Source organism: Pristiophorus japonicus, chromosome 4 (assembly GCF_044704955.1).
Source record: "Pristiophorus japonicus isolate sPriJap1 chromosome 4, sPriJap1.hap1, whole genome shotgun sequence".
Lineage (NCBI taxonomy): Eukaryota > Metazoa > Chordata > Chondrichthyes > Pristiophoridae > Pristiophorus > Pristiophorus japonicus.
Genome location: NC_091980.1, coordinates 167188079 through 167210960, shown reverse-complemented (window position 1 = coordinate 167210960; position 22882 = coordinate 167188079). Strand labels below are relative to the sequence as shown.

General features: G+C 45.0%; 1 protein-coding gene across 3 annotated transcripts in view; it reads right to left on the bottom strand.

The window, feature by feature from the left end:
- The window catches only part of rad51b (RAD51 paralog B), a 667540-nt gene that overhangs the window by 205510 nt on the left and 439148 nt on the right, over window positions 1-22882 (bottom strand). For 2 of the 3 annotated variants that reach the window (XM_070878816.1, XM_070878817.1), the window contains one exon: window positions 9526-9604. In XM_070878816.1, coding sequence (XP_070734917.1) covers window positions 9526-9604 — 79 coding nt within the window. Of the gene's footprint in view, window positions 1-9525; window positions 9605-11676; window positions 11710-22882 lie in introns of all 3 variants that reach the window. The other variant, XM_070878815.1, reaches the window with a different exon arrangement.

Genomic DNA, 22882 nt, shown 5'->3' with positions numbered 1-22882 from the left:
GAATGGCCTACTCGTGTTCCTATTTCCTTTATTCTTATGCTCTTAGTGAAAACTGGGCACTTGTGGGGAGGTGTTGGAGGCCTGCTGGAACTGTGCGTCCGAAGAGTTATTGGGCCAGAATTCTCTGTGGCATGGCATCTAACGGCGTCTGCCATTAGCCAGGCTTGCCCTTGCATGTTTAAATTTTTCATTTTGTTTGCATGGCGAGTTGCTGAAAATGTGAGCTGATAATGTTGCAGCGAGGGAAAAGGGTATCTGGGACCTGAGCAAACAGGGCAAGCAACAGGGTATCTCCTTAACCAATCAGATTGAACCTCTGTGAAATTAACAGCGCAAGGACTGAGAAGGAAGTGTAAGGTAAAGTCATTGAATTCACTGTAAAATCAGATACAGAAAGAGAAAGGAGAGGGAAAGAAAGGTTGGATTAAGAGAGAGGAAAAAAAAGACAGAAAGGAAAAGTAATATTTTTTAATTTTCCATTTTTAAAATTTCCAACAATTAATACCTGAAGGAATGAGCCTCCACACTTAGAATAGTTAATTTTCAGTGCCAGAAAAATTGTTTGGCAGTAATTAAACACTTATCACATCATTAAAAGGGAACTCTGACTGGAATGGACAAGACTTCAGTTTCTGTGGCGGGTTTAATTCCTATCAACCACACAAATACAGCAACTTCACTTCATTCAATGTATTTCAATGGCGAGGCAGACAGCGAGATGCCATTTTCGAGAAGCTAATGGCAAGCGACACAACTCGGACTGTAACTTCTGGAGTTCCGCATTTAACCGCACATCTGCCCCTTGCCTGAAGTTGCTGTACCATTTATGCACAAATAACAGCGATCGCCATTATGCGAATTATGGCCCAATGCCTTTAGGAGTCGAGGGAGGGAAAAGAGTTGGTACAATAGAGCATACTGAATGTGGTTAGTGGGTTTGTACTCATTTCAGTGGTTTCACAGGCCGTCCTGGCTGTCACCCACTGTAATCGCCGATACCATCCTTCGCGGGAGAGGCACTGATTGCTGCCAGAATCGCCCCCAGCTGCACAAACTGTGAAACGTCAAAGAGAATAGTGCTGCAAAAATGTCAGGCCCAATGAGTGTTTGTTATTAAAAAGAAAGAGTTTCATTTACATAACGCCTTTCACAGCATTAGGACGTCCCAAAGGACTTTACGGTCAATGAGTCACTTTTCAAGTGTTGTCACTGTTGGATATTAAGGGAATTGTTTGGATATGAAGGGAATCAAGGGATATGGGGTTAGTTGAGGTAGAAGATCAGCCATGATCTCATTGAATGGCGGAGCAGGCTCTAGGGGCCGAATGGCCTATTCCTGCTCCTATTTCTTATGTTATGTTCTTATGAAATGCGTCAGCCAATGTGCGCATGGCAAGCTCCCGCAAACAGCAATATGATAATGACCAGATGTTGTTTTTAATGTGATGTTGGCTGAGGGATAAATATTGTCCAGTGCACTGGAGAGAACTCCCCTGCTCTTCTTCAAAATAAACCTTATGGGCTAGACTTTCTATGAAGTGGCTAAGGCCCCAAAAAATGGGCCATGTTCCAGCGATGTTGGACATCTCGCCCGTGCTGATCGCCGGCACAAGACCCATTTTTTTTTTTTGCGATTTTCCACTCGGCCTTACCCCGGCGATGTCAAATGGGCGATCTGATTTGTCGACGATTTCACGATCGCCCAAAGAAAACAGAAGTCAAACGAAAGTCATAGAGAAAAAAAAGCTTCCCTAGCAACGCTATTGTGTGCATGTGTGGGATTTTTTTTTTTGGGTTGATTTTTTTTGCTGCGTTTGGAGAGTTCATGGGTCATCTCACATGCTCAAAAGCACAGGGAGGGTCAGAGAGAGCGGGAGAGAGAGAAAGAGAGAGGACTTGGTCGTGCTCTGAGAAATATTTGAATAATCTCGTATATTTGACTATTATAGTATATTTGACTGATCTAGTATCTAGTATATAGTATCTAGGATCTATTATCTAGTATCTCGTATCTTAAAGTACATTGAGGCAATGTTGATGCAACTACAAAAAGAAAGGGAGATTGAAAGGAGAAGGGCCAAAGCCTGTAGTGAGGAGGTCAACGAGGCCCTTGTTAATGTAGTCATAATGAGGTGGGAGGACTTGACACGGGGTGGGCATGGGAAACCTCCAACCCGTGCATATCGTAGAATTTGGTTGGAGATTGCCGATGTTGTGACATCGGCATCTAATGAGGTGCGGACTGCTGACCAGTGCCGCAAGAGATGGAACAGCCTGCTGGCAGCTGCCAGACTAAGTTGCATTATATATTCTGTGTTTAAAACATATTTAAAAGTCATATTTAAAATCATACATATGTATTATTTACTTGATGTTTATGAATTGTAATTAGAATCCTCAATGTCATTTATTTATAATATACAATAATTAAATTAAAAAAACATTTATTCTCCTTAACACTAAATTGAATCTTATAGTATTAAAAATTATTCATATGCACTACAATGTTATGTAATAATTGAACATTTAAATCTGTCAGTCTTAAATGTTTATTGTCAAGTCCATTAGCTTATGCTGTGCAATGTTAAATTATCATTTACAGAAGAAGATAACTATCAACCGCGCAGAGGAGCAAAGGAGGCGGCTCCGCAACGGTGCACGTAATTACGCAATAGCGGAGCTTGTGGTGGCCTTGGTGGGGCCTGAAAGCTGTTCGGTCACGTCCCGTGGTGTGGCCGAGCCCACCCTTCAGTCTCGTGAGTAATGGGAACTGTGCAATGTGTGAAACATTACTAAATACATACTAAAAATATCATAGTTACACGTGTAATGTTATGCAATTATAATTCAATAATTTTGATGTTGTCTTGATCTACGAATGAGGCCATGTTAACCTTGGTGAACCCTTGTGCATATGGGGTTTTGAAAAGTATTGCAATGTTTTGGGTTATTGAAATATTGATATATATTGATATGTATTGTTATGAGTTGTTTAGAAATTTCATTCATCTTTCTAAGGTCAAGTGTCCGTTGAGCCAGGTGATTTAGCGGAGACATCCGCAAATACCGACCCCTCCAACAGCTCGCAGGAGGAAGAGACGGAGGAGGAGGACGTTAACACGCAATCCATAAGTCAATTTGAGGCAGAGCAAGAGGAGGAGCAGGAGGAGGAGGAGGATGAGATTGTTTTTGTGTGGGGGGCGGGGGGCGGGGGGGCGCGGGGGAACAACATGGGGCCTTATCAATTGAGATGGAAAAGGCACCGGGACCAAGCGGTGTGCAGGTGGCGGCACCAAGGTGCGTAATTTTGCAAACGCCGACCCCGCGGAGGTTCGGTCAACGGAGTGAGCAATCGCCTACCATGGAGGACCAGATTGGTCCAGGGGTTCGCGGATTCTCTGCCAACTGGAGCCAGTTCTCCACGAACTGGAGGCAGTTTCCAGCAACCTGGAGCGAGTTCTGCACGAACTTCTCCAACTGGTCTTCCGAGCAAGCACGGACTGCAAGGGAGACGTTGGAGGCCATTCGGCAGCAGACAGCCGCAACCAATGCCCTACGGCATGCGTTGCTGGCTGGACATGGCGCTGCACCCCAAGGTGTCGTGTCTGCTCGCAGCGAGACCCCGAGCACGCAAGCGAGTACAGAACACTGTTCCTCCTGACTCGGAAGTGGAGCTTCAGGCTTTCGCTCCGTCACCTCCACCACGGCAGGAAGTCTTGCCGCCCCACTCTGCACGACGTCGTGGCGTCGGTCTGCGTAGACCAAAACGGGCAGGTGGGGTACGAACACGGGGTGGGACTGGACCTGGAGGGAAACGTGGCCGCAGGTAGGGAGGGGGGCGTTTTTTCACAAAGTTTATTTGTTCACTGTTCACTTGTTCGATTGTTCTTGTTTTGTTAGTTGTTATTTGTTAATTGTTAATTGTTAAGATTTTGAGTATTTGAGGGATGGGTGGATTGGTGCGAGGGGCGGGGGGGTTGGAGGGATAGTTTATCACATTTTTTTTTCATATTTGTTAATAAAAAAAAAAATTCTTTAACTCAATAAATTGTGTGTGTCTTCTCTCTTAGTTACATTAGTTATTAACTATACAGTTGTTAATCCATATTTGTTTATTCTTTTAATATACAAGTACTTTAGTAACACTAAACTTTATAAAATAAGCATAAATTCTGATGATAGGCTAGTGCAGGAAGGACAACAAGGACACCCCACACAAGTGAAACTTTTGATTAACCCAAACTGTAAATCAACATCTGAATGTCCACATTTAGCGAATGGAACCCCTTTCTGTTACGAAAGACCTCCGCATTCTTTAAGGGTGCTTTAAGGGTTATGTGCATACAATCTATTGCTCCCTGCATCTTGGAGAAGTCTGCTATTCTCGGGAAACCAAAAGTGCTCTCAGTCTGTGCCTCCCTGGTCATTATGAAGCTAATGAAGTCCCTCCACGAGCGTAAAGAGCTTCAGTCACCTGTTAAATGCAGCAGTGTGTAGCGTGCTGATGTCTAATTTTAATAATCTCTCAACAATATCTAATCATTGTACTCTGCACTCTCTATATTCTCTACGCTGTATACCAGTCAGTTTGATAGGTCCCAACAATATCAGTAAATAACTTCACTATGTAAAAGCTATTTAATAAATTCAATATAGAAAACCTAATAAATTCAATATATAAAACCTATTTACCAAAAATAACGTAGTAATACCTATTGATATTCCCTGTCCCAATATTCTGAGTACAACTAACTCTCTAAATAACTCACAACTAATCCTCCACCCTTCCTCTGAAGTCAAAATGGCATCCGTAGTGCCCATTTTCCTTCTCTTAGGCCCAGAAAAAGCAACTATTCCTCAGCACTCTTTTGGGCCTTACATCGGCCCAGCGAAGTGCATGCGAGGTGCTGAAACTTGGGATGGGCCTTGTGTGGGCTATAATTTCGGCGATCTTCTCGGCGATCAAAGTTGAAACTTAGGCACCTGTTTTTCGGGTAATATTTTGGGCCTAGTTTCCACTTTTTGCTCAAAATGGGCGATAGAGGTCCATTTTGGGCCATATATGGGGCATAAATGGGCGATGTGAAGTGGAATGTCTAGCCCAAAATTTCTTCCAAGCTTCGCGCTCTCAAACTCTATGGAGCTCCATGAATCGTCCCCAGAGTTTGATGTCCGACACCAGGCTGAGCCTGCATTGCGGTCAGGGATCGCGGGAGCGAAGGCAGCTACGGTTGGGGTTCCACAGCATGCTAAGAAGCCCCACCCGTACTTCCTTCCAATCGAAAAGAAAAGCATCTGTGAGAATGTTGTATCCCGTGGAACAAGTCCAGTTCTTTCTTGTCCTACCTCCTTCATCACATCTGATGTGCCGTGCAAACTCCTTCATCTCTTTGCCAAGTCCCATGGCTGTTGCATCTTTCCCACTGACATTGCCAGCTTTTGCCGTCATTCCCTGCAGTGAATCTGGGCACACTGAAGTTAAGACTTGTCATGGCACAGTTCTGTTTACATGGTGTGCATTCCTTCCAACTTTTTCTCTTATTTTTAACATCTTTCGGATGAGGTGTTAATCTGAGGCCCCATCTGGACTCTCAGGTGGACGTAAAAGATCCCAATGGCAATATTTCAAAGAAGGGCAGGGGAGTTCTCCACGGTGTACTGGGCAATGTTTATCCCTCAACCAACATGACTAAAATAGATTATCTGTTCATTATCACATTGCTATCTGCGGGACCTTGTTGTACGCAAATTGGCTGCCACATTTCCGAGATCATCACAGTGACTACACTGCAACGGTTGTGAAAGAAAAAAGAAAGACGCATTTGTAAAGTCCTGACCCTGCAGTACAGACTTACACGAGGCACATGCTGAAGTCAAGGTCACTCAGGACCTGCACCTTTATTTCACAGCTCTGGAATGCCACACTTGCCTGAGACCTGCCTTTATATACCTGTGTGGGACAGGTGTGCAATGTCTCCTGCAAGTGCACCCCTGGTGGTAAGGTATGCTTGTGGTTACAGGTCATATCTAGTTACAGTCATGTATAGCATGGTAAGATACAGTTATGTACAGTAGTGTGAGATACATGACAGCATTCATATAGCACCTTTCACGACCACTGGACGTCTCAAAGTACTTTACAGCCAATGAAGTACTTTTGGAGTGTAGGCACTGTTGTAATGTAGGAAACGCGGCAGCCAATTTGCGCACAGCAAGCTCCCACAAACAGCAATGTGATAATGACCAGATAACGTTTTTTTTTGTTGAGTTGATAATGGGATAAATATTGGCCATGACAGCAGGGATAACTCCCCTGCTCTTCTTCGAAATAGTGCCATGGGATCCTTTACATCCACCTGAGAGGGCTGACGGGGCCTCGGTTTAACGCCTCATCCGAAAGACGGTACCTCCGACAGTGCAGCACTCCCTCAGCACTACACTGGAGTGCCAGCCTAGATTTATTTGCTCAGGTTCCTGGAGTGGGACTTGAACCCACAACCTTCTGACTCTGACACCTCACTTGAGTGTCCATTCACAGCTAAGCCCAATGTTGTCCTCAACTGAAGTTTACATTTACAGATTATCTAGCAGGGATCACTGTCTGGTGATCAGGAGCGGGTTAATTTTTCAGGCTCCTAACCCAGGATTATGGAAGCGGAGACCACCTAGTTCAACCTCTGAGCAATCGAACCTGGGACCTTCCTGGTCAGGTTGGCTCATCCCATCCTGAGCACTGCATTTATCCTCTCAACAATTGTGGATGTGGGGGGTGGGGGGAGGGGGAGGGGTAGGCGACAGCAGCCCTTTCCTTCTAACTTCAATTGAAACCTCAACACTCCATGCTGTTAGAGCCAGATTCTCCCAATAGGTTTCAGGCAAAGCCAGCCCAGTCCAGCTCAACCACATAAGGAGACATGAGGACAGGTAACCAAACGCTTGGTCAAAAAGGAAGTTTTTAAGGAGTGTCTTAAAGGCAGAGAAAGAGGCAGTGAAGTTTAGGGAAGGAATTCCAGAGCTTAGGGCCCAGGCAGCTGAAGATATGGCCACTAATGGTGGAGCAATGGCAATTGGAGATGCTGTCTGCCAACACACTGGCAACTGTTATATAGAAACATAGAAAATAGGTGCAGGGGTAGGCCATTCGGCCCTGCACCACCATTCAATAAGATCATGGCTGATCATCCACCTCAGTACCCCGTTCCTGCTTTCTCTCCATACCCCTTGATCCCTTTAGCCATAAGGACCATATCTAACTCCCTCTTGAATATATCCAATGAACTGGCATCTCTGCGGCAGGGAATTCCACAGGTTACCAACTCTCTGAGTGAAGAAGTTTCTCCTCATCTCAGTCCTAAATGGCTTACCCCTTAACTTTAGACTGTGTCCCCTGGTTCTGGACTTCCCCAACATCGGGAACATGTTGTCTGCCAACACACTGGGAACTGTTATTATATATGACAACTGGTTGTATGTCTACTGTCACCTGCATACAGAGAATATTCCTGAATGTCCTACAAAAGCCATATTGTATCTGTATAGCAGAGTGTCTGAGAAGGACTATCCACACAAAGAAGCAGGGGACAATTCCCTTTGTGTTATTCGTAGAAAAACTGTAAACGTGTTTCTTCCAAATCTCCAGCAGAGGGCTGTAAAAATATCACCACGGTCAGATTCATATTGACGGTCATGCTTGACCAACCTTACCAAATTCTTTGAAGAAGTAACAGGAAGGGTACATATGGGCAACGCAGTAGACGTAATATATTTGGATCTCCAAAAAGTCTTTGATAAGGTACCGCAGAGTTGACTCATGACTAAGGTCAGAACATGTGGAATAGCAGAATAGATAGCAAACTGGCTACAAAAGAGAAAACAGAGAGTAGGGGTTAAAGGTAGTTACTTGGAATGGCAAATGGTGGGAAGTGATGTTCCACAAGGATCGGTGCTGGGACTATTGTTGTTCACCATTTACGTAAATGATTTGGACTCGGGAATTAGAAGTACAATTTCAAAAGTTACAGATGACACTAAATTGGAGGCTGTTGTTAATACAGAGGAGGACTATGACAAAATTCAGGAAGATATTAATAAACGTTCACAATGAGTAATTGGCTAATAAACTTCAATATAGATATGTGCGAGGCAATACATTTTGGTAGGAAGAATAAGGAAGCCACATATTCCTTGGAAAATAAGTGTCTGGATGGGGTAGTGGATCAAAGGGATCTGGGGGGACAGATACACAGATCACTAAAAGTAGCACCACAGGCTAATAAAGCCATAAAAAAGCAAATAAAGCACTAGGGTTCATTTCTAGATGGATAGAATTGAAAAGCAGAGTTATGTTAAACTTGTATAGAACCTTGATTGGACCACACTTGGAGTACAGTTCTAGTCTCCATATTTTAAAAAGGCTATAGAGGCACTGAAGAATGCTCAAAAAAGACTTACGAGAATTATACCAGCACTGAGAGGTTATACCTATCAGGAAACATTGAACAGGCTAGAAAAGGGAAGACTGAGGGGTGACCTGAGATCTTAAGATTATTATAAAAGGGTTTGATAGGGTAGACACAGAGAAAATATTTCCACTTGTGGGCAACACCAGAACTAGGGGCCATAAATATAAGGTAGTCATTAATAAATCCACTAGGGAATTCAGGAGAACATTCTTTACCCAGAGAATGGTTAGAATGTGGAATTCGCTACCACAAGGAGTGGTGGAAGCGAACAGCATAGATGCATTTAAGTCGAAGCTCGATAAACATATGAGAGAGAAAGGAATAGAAGGATGGGGTGAGATGAAGTAGGGTGGGAGGATGCTCCTGTGGAGAATAAACACCGGCATTGTCCTGTCGGGCCGAATGGCCTGTTTCTGTGCTGTAAATACTATGATACTTTGAATTTGGCCGAACAGATTCCACCAACGCCTCCTGCTACAATCTGACTATACCAGATTTTAACAGATCAGGAAAAAGGATATTTGAGCCTTCCATAACAGGCCCAGAACCAGGAGCATTACATGAACACAAGCACACAAGGAGCCTTTTTCTATTCACCCAGACTAATATAATCTAAAAAAATTCTGAAAGGTCCATGGAACACTGACTTGTACTTGCCACAACACACAAACTAGTGTAACTACAATTACAAAAGTCTCTCATCATCTAGTAATTCCGCGGGTAGAACTGCGGTCCATGTACAGTACACTATGAGTATATTACCCCTTTACTGCCGATAACACTATCCCCTGTACAGTACAGGAGTATATTACCCCACTACTGCTGATAACACTATTGCCTGTACAGTACAGAACAAGTATATTACCCCTTTATTGCCGATAACACTAGCCCCTGTACAGTACAAGAGTATATTACCTTTTTACTGCTGATAACATTGTCCCCTGTACAGTACAGAATAGGAGTATATTACCCTTTTAATCTTGATAACATTTTTACAATTAATTATGAAAGTATGGATTTCCATTTCAAATCTCTGAGTTTTAAATTGTCAAAAGGTTCCTACCTTGAAGAACAAGACCTGAATTCTGGATGGTGAAAATAAACACAGCGAACGGAGCGAGTGGAGACTTTGCGATGATCATCTGCAACAAAACAGCGTGGAAGAGGTGCTGAGTTAGGGGTAACAGAGTGAGGAGTCTTCAGCAACATGAATTCGCAGGAAGCATGTTTCCAATGGCCGCCGCTCGCACCACCTCTGCCTGCTTTCAAGCTTTATGGAAAATTACTAATCTGCACTGTTTTGCAGCCCAGAGTAAATACAATATTGTCGACTGTCGTCTATCTGCCGCGGAGAGCGTTGGGAATAACTGTCGAAGCAATCCCTGCGGAATGCTTCAGCGGTTAGAGCCTAGACAGCTGAAAGCATGTCTGCCAATTCACAGGATAGGGGTAGAATGAAGCTCCCTCTACATTGCCCCATTATACACGTCCCAGACCAAGTATGGAAATAGGGCAGTGAGGAAATAAAACTGCCTCTCCGAGGCCAGCTAAAGCCTGGGCTCAGTTCAAAGTAAAGTTCCTGCCACTCTGTGCCATAACCCAACCTCAGAAGAGCATTCTCTATTTCAGAATGTGGCATCTTCACCAAAGGCCTCCCTTCCCATCCTCCAAGAATCCATTCTTGGCCTCTCGTCTTCCTCAACTACATGCTGCCCCTTGACGCATCACCCACCAACGTGGGGTCAACTTCCACAAGAATGCTGACGACACGCAGCTCTATCTCTCGACCCCTTCACTGCCTCTGTGTCATCAGATCTCTGCATTCCTCCGATTCCAGCTTCTTGCATATCGCCGATTTTCATTGCTTCACCACTGGCTGCTGTGTCTTGAGCTGCCTATGTCCTAAGCTCTGGAATTCCCTCCATAAATCTCTCTTCTTCTCTACCGCTCCCTCTTCCTTGAAGATCCTTAAAACCTTGGACCAAGCCTTTGGTCACCTGTCCTAATATTTCCTAAATTACATAAGAACATAAGAATTAGGAACAGGAGTAGGCCATCTAGCCCCTCGAGCCTGCTCCGCCATTCAAAAAGATCATGGCTGATCTGGCCGTGGACTCAGCTCCACTTACCCGCCCGCTCCCCATAACCCTTAATTTCCTTATTGGTTAAAAATCTATCTATCTGTGATTTGAATACATTCAATGAGCTAGCCTTAACTGCTTCCTTGGGCAGGGAATTCCACAGATTCACAATCCTCTGGGAGAAGAAATTCCTTCTCAACTCGGTTTTAAATTGTCTCCCCCGTATTTTGAGGCTGTGCCCCCTAGTTCTAGTCTCCCCGACCAGTGGAAACAACCTCTCTGTCTCTATCTTGTCTATCCCTTTCATTATTTTAAATGTTTCTATAAGATCACCCCTCATCCTTCTGAACTCCAACGAGTAAAGACCCAGTCTACTCAATCGATCATCATGAGATAACCCCCTCATCTCCAGAATCAGCCGAGTGAATCGTCTCTGTACCCCCTCCAAGGCTAGAATATCCTTCCTTAAGGTGACCAAAACTGCACACAGTACTCCAGGTGCGGCCTCACCAATACCCTGTACAGTTGCAGCAGGACCTCCCTGCTTTTGTACTCCATCCCTCTCGCAATGAAGGCCAACATTCCATTCGTCTTCCTGATTACCTGCTGTACCTACTTTTTGGGATTCATGCACAAGGACCCCCAGGTCCCTCTGCACTGCAGCATGTTGTAATTTCTCCCCATTCAAATAATATTCACTTTTACTGGGTTTTTTTCCCCAAGGTGGATGACCTCACATTTTCCGACATTGTATTCCATCTGCCAAACCTTAGCCCATTCGCTTAACCTATCTAAATCTCTTTGCAGCCTCTCTGTGTCCTCTACACAACCCGCTTTCCCATCTACACAACCCGCTTTCCCACAACAGTGACTACACTTCAAAAGTACTTCATTGGCTGTAAAGCACTTTGGGACGTTGTCAGCTTGTGAGAGGCGCTATATAAATGCAAGACATTCTTTTCATTTTAATATCTCCTCCTTTGGCTCGGTGAAGATTTTAGTCTGATTACGCTCCTGTGAAGCGCCTTAGGACATTTTATTACATTAAACGTGCTATATAAATGCAAGTTGTTATTAAGTATGGATAACATTTGATAAAGTGAATCAACTGGATGGTAATAAACAATACTGACCAGCAGAGTTCCAGCTTTGTTTTCTGGTTCATGCTTGTGGCACAAATGTGGGAAAACAGATTTTTACATTTAAAATATAAGATTCAGCATATAAAGGGTTAACTGCTAAGGTTGCAAACAATATTGTTTTCTTAACAGTAAAGCAGCAGCACATAAGTTGATCTAGTGTTCTATTCCATTCACACAATGGGGCTTGAGGGTGTCTTGCCCCCATATCAATGGGCAGACTCCCATCTCAGGGTCGTAACTTTGCTGACAGCTCTTTGGGCCAAGCCCACATCTCCGAGATACCGGGGGTTGGGGACAGTCTCACTCTGAGTCACAGTCTCTGTTAATTTGGCAGAACGCAGGAAAAGACCATCTGTATCTTTAAAGTCAAAGGGTTAGGACAGAGCCCATGTTTAGGGAGATAATAAGTTGCTGTTTTGTCATTAACCAGAGTAGAGCAAAACATATTGTCCTGTGAAAACTGTGTGCTGTTAGTTCATGCATTTTATTTAAATAAACCAGTTATTAGTCTGAAATCTGTTTCTCGTCTCAGTCCAATATTTACTCAGTCCACATTCTGTAAAGAGCGAATTCAGGTGATGACATGTATTATATTTCAGTAGAGGGTGTACAGAGTAAGGATTTTCTGTTACAATCCCTGGGTTATGTTATCTTTCATCTAGGTGATAAAAGTACACTCCAGATTGTAGGGAACACAAGGACCACTTTTGTGAGTAACTGGTGACACCGAACCGAGAATACCTCGTGCAGACCTGAAAATTGTGACAATGCCGCTAACAGATCTCAGCTGCGGTATGAGTTCCACAATTGGCCTCCACATTTCTCGACTAGGAAAATATCTATTTTTTAAAATCAGCCCTGGGCTTCCTCCCCTGATCATTATCCAATGATGTCTATTGGAATGTGTGTATGTGAGAGAACATGCGAGGGAGAGGGAGAACAGGACTGTGCTTGGCTGATACCCTCCATGGTTGACACTCATTATCTAGGCCCACTGGGAAGGGCAGTAGAACTGTAACCCCCGCAAGTCACCACTTGCAGGAGGCAATTAAAAAAAAAAGGAATGATTTTGTGCGCGTCATTTCCTCTTTGATTGAGAGATTACTGGTTTTTAACAAATGGTTTCTCCTCTAACCCATGCCATGTGCTGTGGCTGAGAAGACATATAGGCAAAGATCAGAAGCTGAGCTTGAATATTCTTGATGTGTATGGCTCAGTATTACACCAAGCAGTACAGTTACTCACCAGCTTGTTTATTAAACAATTGGTAAGTATTTTTCCCCCATCCCTCCTGAAAGAACACTCATACATTTCCACGTACACCTGTTTCTCCTCCGCCCGTACATAGGAGCAGGAGTAGGCCATTCAGCCCCTCGAGCCTGCTCCACCATTTAATCAGATCATAGCTGATCTGTACCTCAACCTCACCAGGCGCCTTGTTTCCCTAACTTTTAAAACTCTTGCCTGTCAAAAATCTCTGTTTTGAAATTTTCAATTGATCTCCAGCCTCAACAGCTTTTTTGGGGAGGAGAGTTCCAGATTTCCACGACCCTTTGTGTGAAGAAACGCTTCCTGACATCATCCCTGAACGACTTAGCTCTAATTTTAAGGTTGCGCTCCCTAGTTCTGGACTCCCCCACCAGAGGAAATAGCTTCTCTTTATCTACCCTCTCCTTTAATCATCTCAAATACCTCAATTTGATCACCCCTTAATCTTTTATACTCGAGGATATACTACAAGCCTAGACCTCACCCAAATGGTTGTTGTTCATATGTGAGCCTCACAGGGGAATGAATGTCAGCGGGGTATTTAGAAAGCACCACAAGCAATCACCACCAATAGTGTGGGTTAACAAATTATTAAACCAGGAGTGGGCATCCTAATCCTAATCCTACACTCAATGGCCAGATACACACACCCACAACAGTGATCGAGAGTGAGAGCTTTGACTGATTTTGCCCTCTGTGACACAGGGGTGCTGACAGATCAGAAGCCTTCGGGTAACATACTTCCTTTACCAACTGAGCCACTGTCCGTGGGGGGGGGGGGGGGACACCCACCAAGTTTCTAATATTGGACGGTGATTCCTAATTCTAATCAGACTTTGTTGTTTTGTTCTTTCGCTCTTTCTCTCTCTAAATAATTGGTTGAGTGCTGAGTGCTGCCAGTCTGTCAGTGAGATGCATTTCCAGGCCTTTTATTCTTGTTTGTGGGGAGTGGGGAGAGAACGTCATGGTGACATCCAGTTCCCACATACACAACAGAGGAAGGATTAACTGCTTGACTTGCTGTGCTTAAAATCCACACATCTCTGTAGGTACAAAGCCATTTATACCTTAGATAGTTCAAAAATAAGCCTAAAAAAGTCCGTGTCCTTTGGGGTTTAACAGCTCCCATCGCATTAAAACAGTTAAGTCAGATTGCTGTGTTTCACAAGCCAGAGACGCCTCCTCATTAGTGGGTGAGCACGGCAGATAAGTACTAAACAGTGGAGAGATATCTTGACTCTCACTCTCAGTTCTCTGTTGTTCTGATGAGCTTTTTTATTTTAGCCCACATCCCCTTTCTCTTAAAGGTGTTGGCTCTTGCTGGGTTCCATTCGGCAAAGCTCTCTGACACTCAAAGTGCCAATTCGTCAGGTGTAAGCCTAGACATTGAGTATCGCCCCATTATTCTATTACAGAGGGTGTCAAAGACCTATCCTCAATGGACAAATGTGTGTGTGCATGTGTGTGTGCATATTATACACACTTTCTCTCCAGTACAACACCTCTCTTTGGCAGCACCTCCCAAACCCACGCCATCCAACACCGAGAAGGGCGGCAGGTGCATGGGAACACCACCACCTCCAAGTTCCCCTTCAAGTCACACACTGTCCCCATTATGTCTTGAATAAAGAATCTGACCAGATACTGTAAGCTTAAAGTAATGTGTGACCGTAGTCCTTTATTACAGGTCTCCAGAGTGCCTCTCCAGCCTGTGAGGCCTCCTTATATACAGGTGCTCCCAAGAGATTGTGGGATCCCTTGGGACTCCAGGGGATGAGCCCTCTGGTGGTTAAACAAGATATTTACAGGTTTACATATATAACATTCCTCCCGCAGCCCAACCCCCCACCCCCTCGCCCGCCCACAAAGTCAACAGTGTAACTATTTACAATGTGAGTCGATCTGGGGCCTTCCTTTCCCTGCTTGATCGTCTTGGTGCAAATGCTGGTTTTGGTGAGTCATTTGTTGGGCCCGAGCTGGGCTGCTGCGCAGCTGGCCTTGCAGGTGAGTCCTGCTGGGCTGCTGCAGATGATGGGTTCTGCTTCGTGGTCAACCGCTGGGTCGGTTGCCACTTGTGTGTGTGTTGGGGGGTCGAAAAAGGTAGAGTCTATTGTGGGTTGTTCTGGATAGTCCGTAAATCTGAGTTTGGTTTGGTCCAAGTGTTTTCTGCAGGTGAGTCCATTTGCGAGTTTGACCACAAACACCCTACTCCCCTCTTTGGCCACGACAGTGCCGGGAAGCCACTTGGGATCTTGTCCATAGTTCAACACAAATATAGGATCATTAATCTCGATTTCGCGTGACACATTTGCGCGATCATGTTATGTATTGTGTTGAAGCCGCCTGCTCTCTACCTGTTCGTGTCGATCAAGCTGGACTAATGAGAGCCTTGTCATAAGTGCCCTTTTCATCAGCAGTTCAGTGCGGGGAACTCCAGTGAGCGAGTGGGGTCTTGTGGGGTTACTAAACAGGACTCGGGATAGGAGAGTCTGCAGTGAGCCTTCAGTTATCTTCTTCAAGCTCTGCTTGATTGTTTGCACTGCTCGCTCTGCCTGACCATTGGACGCTGGTTTAAATGGGGCAGATGTGACATGTTTGATCCCATTGCGGGTCATGAACTCCTTGAACTCAGCACTGGTGAAGCACGGCCCGTTGTCACTCACAAGGACATCAGGCAGGCCGTGCGTGGCAAACATGGCCCGCAGGCTTTCAATGGTGGCAGCGGACGTGCTTGCCGACATTATCTGACAATCAATCCATTTGGAGTACACATCTACAACCACAAGGAACATTTTTCCCAAGAATGGGCCTGCATTGTCGACAATCATCTCCCTCCGAAAATTTCTCCAGGATGCCCACGGTTCTCTGCATTATTGTGGTGGGGTTCGGCATCTGTATCTCGTCACCAGTTGTTATGTTTTGAATAAAGAATATGACCAGATACTGTAAGCTTAAAGTAATGTGTGACCATAGTCCTTTATTACAGGTCTCCAGAGTGCCTCTCCAGCCTCCTTATGTACAGGCGCTCCCAAGGGATTGTGGGATCCCTTAAGACTCCAGGGGATGTGCCCTCTGATGGTTAAACAAGGTATTTACAGGTTTACATATATAACAGTCCCGACTTGGACATATACTGTCATTCCTTCATTGTCACTGGGTCAAAATCCTGGAACTCCCTACCTAACAGCACTGTGGGAGTAGCACCTTAGCACACGGACTGCAGTGGTTTACGAAGGTGGCTCACCAACACCTTCTCAAGGGCAACTAAGGATGGGCAATAAATGTCCTTGCCAACGACGCCCATATCATAAGAATGATTTTTTAAAATATAGCAGTCACTATATAGTTACTGGGAGTGGGGTCGCTGGCTGCATTTTTTTCCTCTATAGCCCAAGTTATGGAGGTCACTTGTGGCATCACGAGTACGGCCATCCTTACTAACGTCTGCTAGCTCAGCACAGTCAGGGATCAAACCTGGGACCTTCTGGGTCTGTACGGCTCAGCACTATACTGGATGATGCACTGAACCACTGGGTCATCAGTGGAGCTTCTATACAATACAACTTGAGTTTGCGGTGATGATTTATTCCATCATTAAAGGGTCACATAGAAGAGCCACCAGGGCCAACTCTTCACCCTGGCCATCCTTTACTTAGAACATAAGAACATAAGAAATAGGAACAGGAGTAGGCCATATGGCCCCTTGAGCCTGCTCTGCCATTCAATAAGTTTATGGCTGATCATTGACCTCAACTCCACTTTTCCGCCCGATCTCCATCCCTTGCTTCCTCGAGTCTTCAAAAATCTATCTTCCTCAGCCTTGAATATATTCAGAGACTCAGCATCCAGAGCCGTCTGGGGCAGAAAATTCCAAAGATTCACAACACTCTGAGTGAAGAAATTTCTCCTCATCTCTGTCTTAAATGACCTACCCCTTATCCTGAGACTATACCCCATAGTTCTAGATACTCCAGCCAGTGGAAACAAACTCTCAGCATCTACCCTGTCAATCCCCTTCAGAATCTTGTATGTTTCAATGATATCACCTCTCATTCTTCTAAACTCCAGAGTATAGGCCCATTCTACACAATCTCTCATCATAAGACAGCCCTGTCATCCCAGGATGCAATCTAATGAACCTTCGTTGTACTGCCTCCAAGGCAAGTATATCCTTCCTTAGACAAGGAGACCAAAACTGTGCACAGTACTCCAGGTGTGGTCTCACCAAGGCCCTGTATAATTGTGGCAAGACTCTTATTCTCCAACCCTCTTGCAATAAAGGACAACATGCCATTTGCCTTCCTTATTGTTTGCTGTAACTGCATGCTAGCTTTCTGTGTTTCTTGCACAAGGACACCCAAATCTCTCTGAACAATATTTAAAAGTTTCTCACCATTTAAAAAATATTGTTTTTCTATTTTTCCTACCAAAGTGACTAACCTCACATTTCCCCACATTATACTCCATCTGCCACCTTACTGCCCACTCACTGTCTATCTATATCCCTTTGCAGACTCTTTGTGTTCTCCTTACAGCTTACTGTCCCACCTAGCTTTGTATCGTCAGCAAACTGGGATACATTACACTCAGTCTCTTCATCTAGGTCATTAATATAGATTGTAAATAGCTGAGGCCCCAGCACTGATCCTTATGGCACCCCACCAGTTACAGCCTGCCAACCTGAAAAAGACCTGTTTATCCCCACTCTCCATTTTGTGTCCGTTAACCAATCCTCGATACATGCTCATACATTACCTCCATTATCTTGTGTAATAATCTTTTATGTGGCACCTTATTGAATGCCTTTTTGGAAATCCAAATATACTACATCCAAATATACTGGTTCCCCTTCATCTAACCTGCTAGTTACATCCTCAAAAAACTCTTAATAAATTTGTCAAACACGATTTCCCTTTCATAAAACCATGTTGACTCTGCCTAATCATGTTATGATTTTCTAAGTGCCCCGTTACCACTTCCTTAACAATGGATTCAAGCATTTTCCCGACGACTGATGTCAGACTAATTGGCCTGTAGTTCCCTGCTTTCTCTCTCCCTCCTTTCTTGACGAGCGATGTTATGTTTGCTACTTTCCAATCCAATACTTGTTAGTGATTTGTGTTCATTTTAAGTTAACGACCCCCACCGACAGAAAAACAAAAAAACAAATCAGAAATCTTTTCCTTCTGTACAGCTCAGGATGATCTCTGCTCCAAGGCGGAGTCACCTGAAATTAGTTGGGGTGCTCTCTCTCTCTCTCTCTCTCTCTCTTAGGCAGTCCCTCGGAGTCAAGGATGACTTGCTTCCACACCAAAATGAGTTCTAAGGTAGCTGATGAGACCAATACGGGATCTACAGTCTCTGTCACAGGTGGGGCAGACGGTGGTTTGAGGGGTGGGTGGGTGGCGTGCTTGACTTGTCATAAGCGTCTTCCACTGTTTGTAATTGGCTTCCGCGAGCTCCCGACAAAGAGACTCTAAAATGGTCGGCGGCTTCTCCTCCACTTTGAGCGGTATTGGGCCAGGCATTCCCAAGAGTCGGTGGGTCTATTACATTTTTTCAAGGAGGCTTTGAGGGTTGTCTTTGTAGCGTTTTCTCTGCCCTTGCCTGCCGTGACGGAGCTCGAAGTAGCGTGCTTGTTTCGGGAGTCTGGTATCAGGCATGTGGACATTGTGGCCCGTCCATCGGAGCTGATTGTGCTACAGTTGACCTCAATAGCTCTGGGCTCCTGGGCACTATCCAGTGACTTTGCTGGCAAGTGTGTGGAAGTTGGTCAAGGAAATGGTCGGGCCCAGTTGTGGTCAGCTTTCCACAGTCGGATAGCCTGCTAGCATTCATCGTCAAAGTTGAAGCATAAGGAATGCTCACTCATAGAAACATAGAAAATAGGTGCAGGAGTAGGCCATTCGGCCCTTCTAGCCCGCACTGCCATTCAATGAGTTCAAGGCTGAACATGCAACTTCAGTACCCCATTCCTGTTTTCTCGTCATACCCCTTGATCCCCCTAGTAGTAAGGACTTCATCTAACTCCTTTTTGAATATATTTAGTGAATTGGCCTCAACAACTTTCTGTGGTAGAGAATTCCACAGGTTCACCACTCTCTGGGTGAAGAAGTTTCTCCTCATCTCGGTCCTAAATGGCTTACCCCTTATCCTTAGACTGTGACCCCTGGTTCTGGACTTCCACAACATTGGGAACATTCTTCCTGCATTTAACCTGTCTAAACCCATCAGAATTTTAAACGTTTCTATGAGGTCCCCTCTCATTCTTCTGAACTCCAGTGAATACAAGCCCAGTTGATCCAGTCTTTCTTGATAGGTCAGTCCCGCCATCCCGATAATCAGTCTGGTGAACCTTCGCTGCACTCCCTCAATAGCAAGAATGTCCTTCTTCAGGTTAGGAGGCCAAAACTGTACACAATACTCCAGGTGTGGCCTCACCAAGGCCCTGTACAACTGTAGCAACACCTCCCTGCCCCTGTACTCAAATCGCCTCGCTATGAAGGCCAACATGCCATTTGCTTTCTTAGCCGCCTGCTGTACCTGCATGCCAACCTTCAATGACTGATGTAGCATGACATCCAGGTCTCGTTGCACCTCCCCTTTTCCTAATCTGTCACCATTCAGATAATAGTCTGTCTCTCTGTTTTTACCACCAAAGTGCATAACCTCACATTTATCCACATTATACTTCATCTGCCATGCATTTGCCCATTCACCTAACCTATCCAAGTCACTCTGCAGCCTCATAGCATCCTCCTCACAGCTCACACTGCCACCCAACTTAGTGTCATCCGCAAATTTGGAGATACTACATTTAATCCCCTCGTCTAAATCATTAATGTACAGTGTAAACAGCTGGGGCCCCAGCACAGAACCTTGCGGTACCCCTCTAGTCACTGCCTGCCATTCTGAAAAGTACCCATTTACTCCTACTCTTTGCTTCCAGTCTGACAACCAGTTCTCAATCCATGTCAGCACACTACCCCCAATCCCATGTGCTTTAACTTTGCACATTAATCTCTTGTGTGGGACCTTGTCGAAAGCCTTCTGAAAGTCCAAATATACCACATCAACTGGTTCTCCCTTGTCCACTCTACTGGAAACATCCTCAAAAAATTCCAGAAGATTTGTCAAGCATGATTTTCCTTTCACAAATCCATACTGACTTGGACCTATCATGTCACCTCTTTCCAAATGCGCTGCTATGACATCCTTAATAATTGATTCCATCATTTTACCCACTACTGAGGTCAGGCTGACTGGTCAAAAATTCCCTGTTTTCTCTCTCCCTCCTTTTTTAAACAGTGGGGTTACATTGGTTACCCTCCACTCGATAGGAACTGATCCAGAGTCTATGGAATGTTGGAAAATGACTGTCAATGCATCCGCTATTTCCAAGGCCACCTCCTTAAGTACTCTGGGATGCAGTCCATCAGGCCCTGGGGATTTATCGGCCTTCAATCCCATCAATTTCCCCAACACAATTTCCCGACTAATAAGGATTTCGCATCAGTTCCTCCTCCTTACTAGAACCTCTGACCCCTTTTATATCTGGAAGGTTGTTTGTGTCCTCCTTAGTGAATACCGAACCAAAGTACTTGTTCAATTGGTCTGCCATTTCTTTGTTCCCCGTTATGACTTCCCCTGATTCTGACTGCAGGGGACCTACGTTTGTCTTTACTAACCTTTTTCTCTTTATATATCTATAGAAACTTTTGCAATCCGTCTTAATGCTCCCTGCAAGCTTCTTCTCGTACTCCATTTTCCCTGCCCTAATCAAACCCTTTGTCCTCCTCTGCTGAGTTCTAAATTTCTCCCAGTCCCCGGGTCCGCTGCTATTTCTGGCCAAGTTGTATGCCACTTCCTTGGCTTTAATACTATCCCTGATTTCCCTTGATAGCCACGGTTGAGCCACCTTCCCTTTTTTATTTTTACGCCAGACAGGGATGTACAATTGTTGTAGTTCATCCATGCGGTCTCCAAATGTCTGCCGTTGCCCATCCACAGTCAACCCCTTAAGTATCATTCGCCAATCTATCCTAGCCAATTCACGCCTCATACCTTCAAAGTTACCCTTCTTTAAGTTCTGAACCATGGTCTCTGAATTTACTGTTTCATTCTCCATCCTAATGCAGAATTCCACCATATTATGGTCACTCTTCCCCAAGGGACCTCGCACAACGAAATTGCTAATTAATCCTCTCTCATTACACAACACCCAGTCTATGATGGTCTCCCCCCTAGTTGGTTCCTCGACATATTGGTCTAGAAAACCATCCCTTATGCACTCCAGGAAATCCTCCTCCACCGTCTTGCTTCCAACTTGGTTAGCCCAATCTATGTGCATATTAAAGTCACCCATTATAACTGTTGCACCTTTATTGCATGCACCCCTAATTTCCTGTTTGATGCCCTCCCCAACATCACTACTACTGTTTGGAGGTCTGTACACAACTCCCACTAACGTTTTTTGCCCTTTGGTGTTCTGCAGCTCTACCCATATAGATTCCACATCATCCAAGCTAATGTCCTTCCTAACTGTTGCATTAATCTCCTCCTTAACCCACCTCCTTTTCCTTTTATTCTATCCTTCCTGAATGTTGAATACCCCTGGATGTTGAGTTCCCAGCCCTGATCATCCTGGAGCCACGTCTCTGTAATCCCAATCACATCATATTTGTTCACATCTATTTGCACAGTTAATTCATTCACCTTATTACGGATACTCCTTGCATTAAGACACAAAGCCTTCAGGCTTGTTTATTTAACACCCTTTGTCCTTTTAGAATTTTGCTGTACAGTGGCCCTTTTTGTTCTTTGCCTTGGGTTTCTCTGCCCTCCACTTTTTCTCATCTCCTTTCTGTCTTTTGCTTTTGTCTCCTTTTTGTTTCCCTCTGTCTCCCTGCATTGGTTCCCACCCCCCCTGCCAGATTAGTTTAACTCCTCCCTAACAGCACTAGCAAACACTCCCCCTATGACATTGGTTCCGGTCCTGCCCAGGTGCAGACCGTCCGGTTTGTACTGGTCCCACCTCTCCCAGAACCGGTTCCAATGCCCCAGGAATTTGAATCCCTCCCTGCTGCACCACTGCTCAAGCCACGTATTCATCTGCGCTATCCTGCGATTCCTACTCTGACTAGCACGTGCCAGTGGTAGCAATCCCGAGATTACTACTTTTGACGTCCTACTTTTTAATTTAGCTCCTAGCTCCTTAAATTCGTTTCGTAGGACCTCATCCCTTTTTTTACTTATGTCGTTGGTACCAATGTGCACCACGACAACTGGCTGTTCTCCCTCCCTTTTTAGAATGTCCTGCACCCGCTCCGAGACATCCTTGACCCTTGCACCAGGGAGGCAACATACCATCCTGGAGTCTCGGTTGCGGCCTGTCTATTCCCCTTACAATTGAATCTCCTATCACTATCGCTCTCCCACTCTTTTTCCTGCCCTCCTGTGCAACAGAGCCAGCCACGGTGCCATGAACTTGGCCGCTGCTGCCCTCCCCTGATGAGTCATCCCCCTCAACAGTACTCAAAGCAGTGCATCTGTTTTGCAGGGGGATGACCACAGAGGACCCCTGCACTACCTTCCTTGCACTACTCTTCCTGCTGATCTTCCATTCCCTAGCTGGCTGTGGACCCTTCTCTTGCGGTAAGACCAACTCGCTACACGTGCTACTCACGTCATTCTCAGCATCGTGGATGCTCCAGAGTGAATCCATCCTTAGCTCCAATTCCGCAACGCGGTCCGTCAGGAGCTGGAGGCGGATACACTTCCTGCAGATGTAGTCGTCAGGGACACCGGAAGTGTCCCTGAGTTCCCACATGGTACAGGAGGAGCATATCACGTGACCAAGCTCCCCTGCCATGACTTAACCCTTAGATACACTTAAATTGGCAACAACAATGTTAAAAGTTACTGACTG